The sequence below is a fragment of the Saprolegnia parasitica genome (genome assembly GCF_000151545.1).
Source record: "Saprolegnia parasitica CBS 223.65 unplaced genomic scaffold supercont2.1428, whole genome shotgun sequence".
In the NCBI taxonomy this organism is placed as follows: domain Eukaryota; phylum Oomycota; class Saprolegniomycetes; order Saprolegniales; family Saprolegniaceae; genus Saprolegnia; species Saprolegnia parasitica.
In genome coordinates, this window is record NW_012157822.1 from 402 (window position 1) to 2,010 (window position 1,609).

The 1,609-nt window shown below is 58.3% G+C and overlaps 1 protein-coding gene across 1 annotated transcript; it reads left to right on the forward strand.

The window, feature by feature from the left end:
• Window positions 1–258: 258 nt before the first annotated feature.
• SPRG_18747 (hypothetical protein) lies at window positions 259–1,169 on the forward strand (the record flags this gene model as incomplete). The annotated part of the gene is made up of 3 exons (XM_012358189.1): window positions 259–628; window positions 683–909; window positions 1,008–1,169. 3 exons carry the CDS (start codon window positions 259–261, stop codon window positions 1,167–1,169), a joined length of 759 nt encoding a protein of 252 aa, XP_012213579.1.
• Between the last annotated feature and the right edge of the window lie 440 nt (window positions 1,170–1,609).

Sequence of the window (1,609 nt, forward strand, 5' to 3'; positions counted from 1 at the left end):
TAACGTCGCCCGAGGACAGCGTCACGCGGTCACTCCTCATCGTTCCTTGCTCCGCGTCCTAGCGTATAATATATATAAAGTATATAACCGGCGCTCGCCTGAGGGTAGATTGCACGCGACGGTGCAATGCCACACCGGTACTGCAGCGGCTCGGAGCTTGTCTGCCTCCGCACATTGTTTCACACCAGCATCGTTTCCCACATGATATTTTCACGGGTGTTTCCCACATTGAAGACATACCTGCAGCTCGTCGACTTGATGGACTGCTTCGACGTCCTCGTTCCAGATCGTCAGTTGCTTGTCGAACTCGACTCGAGCAGCGGACACAACAAGTGCCTACCCGATGCGCTGAAGGCGTCCATTATGAGCAAGGGCTGGGGTGGTGCCCAGCCCAAGATGCACCCGACGGTCTTGACGCAAAAATGCCTTGGCCCGTACCCGTGCAGCTATCAAGCGGGTGATATTCAGTCCATGGTGTTCCTGGATACGGACGCGCCACCAGTGGCGTCACCGACGGCGAGCAAGTGCGACGAAGAGCGGGACGTCATGAAGCCGAAGCGAAGGGCAAGCGCGGCAAAAAGACAGCACGTGGTCGGCAGCAAGCGCACCAAGGAGCAGTACAAGACGCGTCACCTTGCTCAGCCTCAAGTAGCCGGGCATGCCGACGCCGGTACTGGAGCAGACTGTGCGCCCATCGAGCCCAGTGAGCATAAAGGCGCCGTGACGGACGTGCCCGAGGTCACCCGGCGACTCGTCGAGGGCTATGTCGGCAAAGCCAAGGGCCTCCATCAAGTCCACTTTGAGACCGACTGGATCCTTGCAACAGACAAGAGTACCAAACCCGAGCTCGAAACGATCCTTGCTGCGCGCCAGGACTTCGTGAACGAGCCAACGCTCTCGGGCAAGGCCGTCTGTCCTTCTGTATCACCCAGAGGTGGCCGGCGAGTACTGCTGGGGCATGAGCAAGCTTACCTTTCGGCGCGTGACGAACGACCAACCTGCACAAGATCATCCTCGCGTCCTTGGCCTCCGATGTCCTTTCGGTCGACCGCGTGCGCCAGTACGACTTCTTGAGCGTCGACGAGGCCATGGCCAATGGCACGCCGTCTGAGGCCTGCTCGCAGGCTGCGATTGATGCCCAAGCACAAGATGCACCGCTCGATCCTTGACACAAATTGCCATCAGCGCGCGTCTTCCGGAGCTGCAGATTTATTCGTTGTAAAGCTAATACTATACAAATGTACAGTCAATTGTTCATGCCAAACAGGTTTCCGCCTATCCCATCGCAGTATTTGGAGCCTGGCCAATCAAAACGAGGGAGCAATATATCTCTTTCTTAGCGGTTCCATCCTATCCGTATCATTTCTATACTAGTATGGCAAACGTCAAGTGTGCACGGGCAGAGGCTTCGCCGTGGCTGCTGCCACCCATCGTGCTGCAGGTGGTCCACTGCCTCGACGCGACAGACCATGTGCTCGCCTTTCTTCACGCAGTGCCAAGCAGCGCCCGCGACGAGGCCCTCGACGCGCTCGCAACGCTTCTGACCGAGGACGCCGACCTGTGGCCGGTCGCCGCCGCTGCCGACTTGAACGGCATGGATGTCGCGACC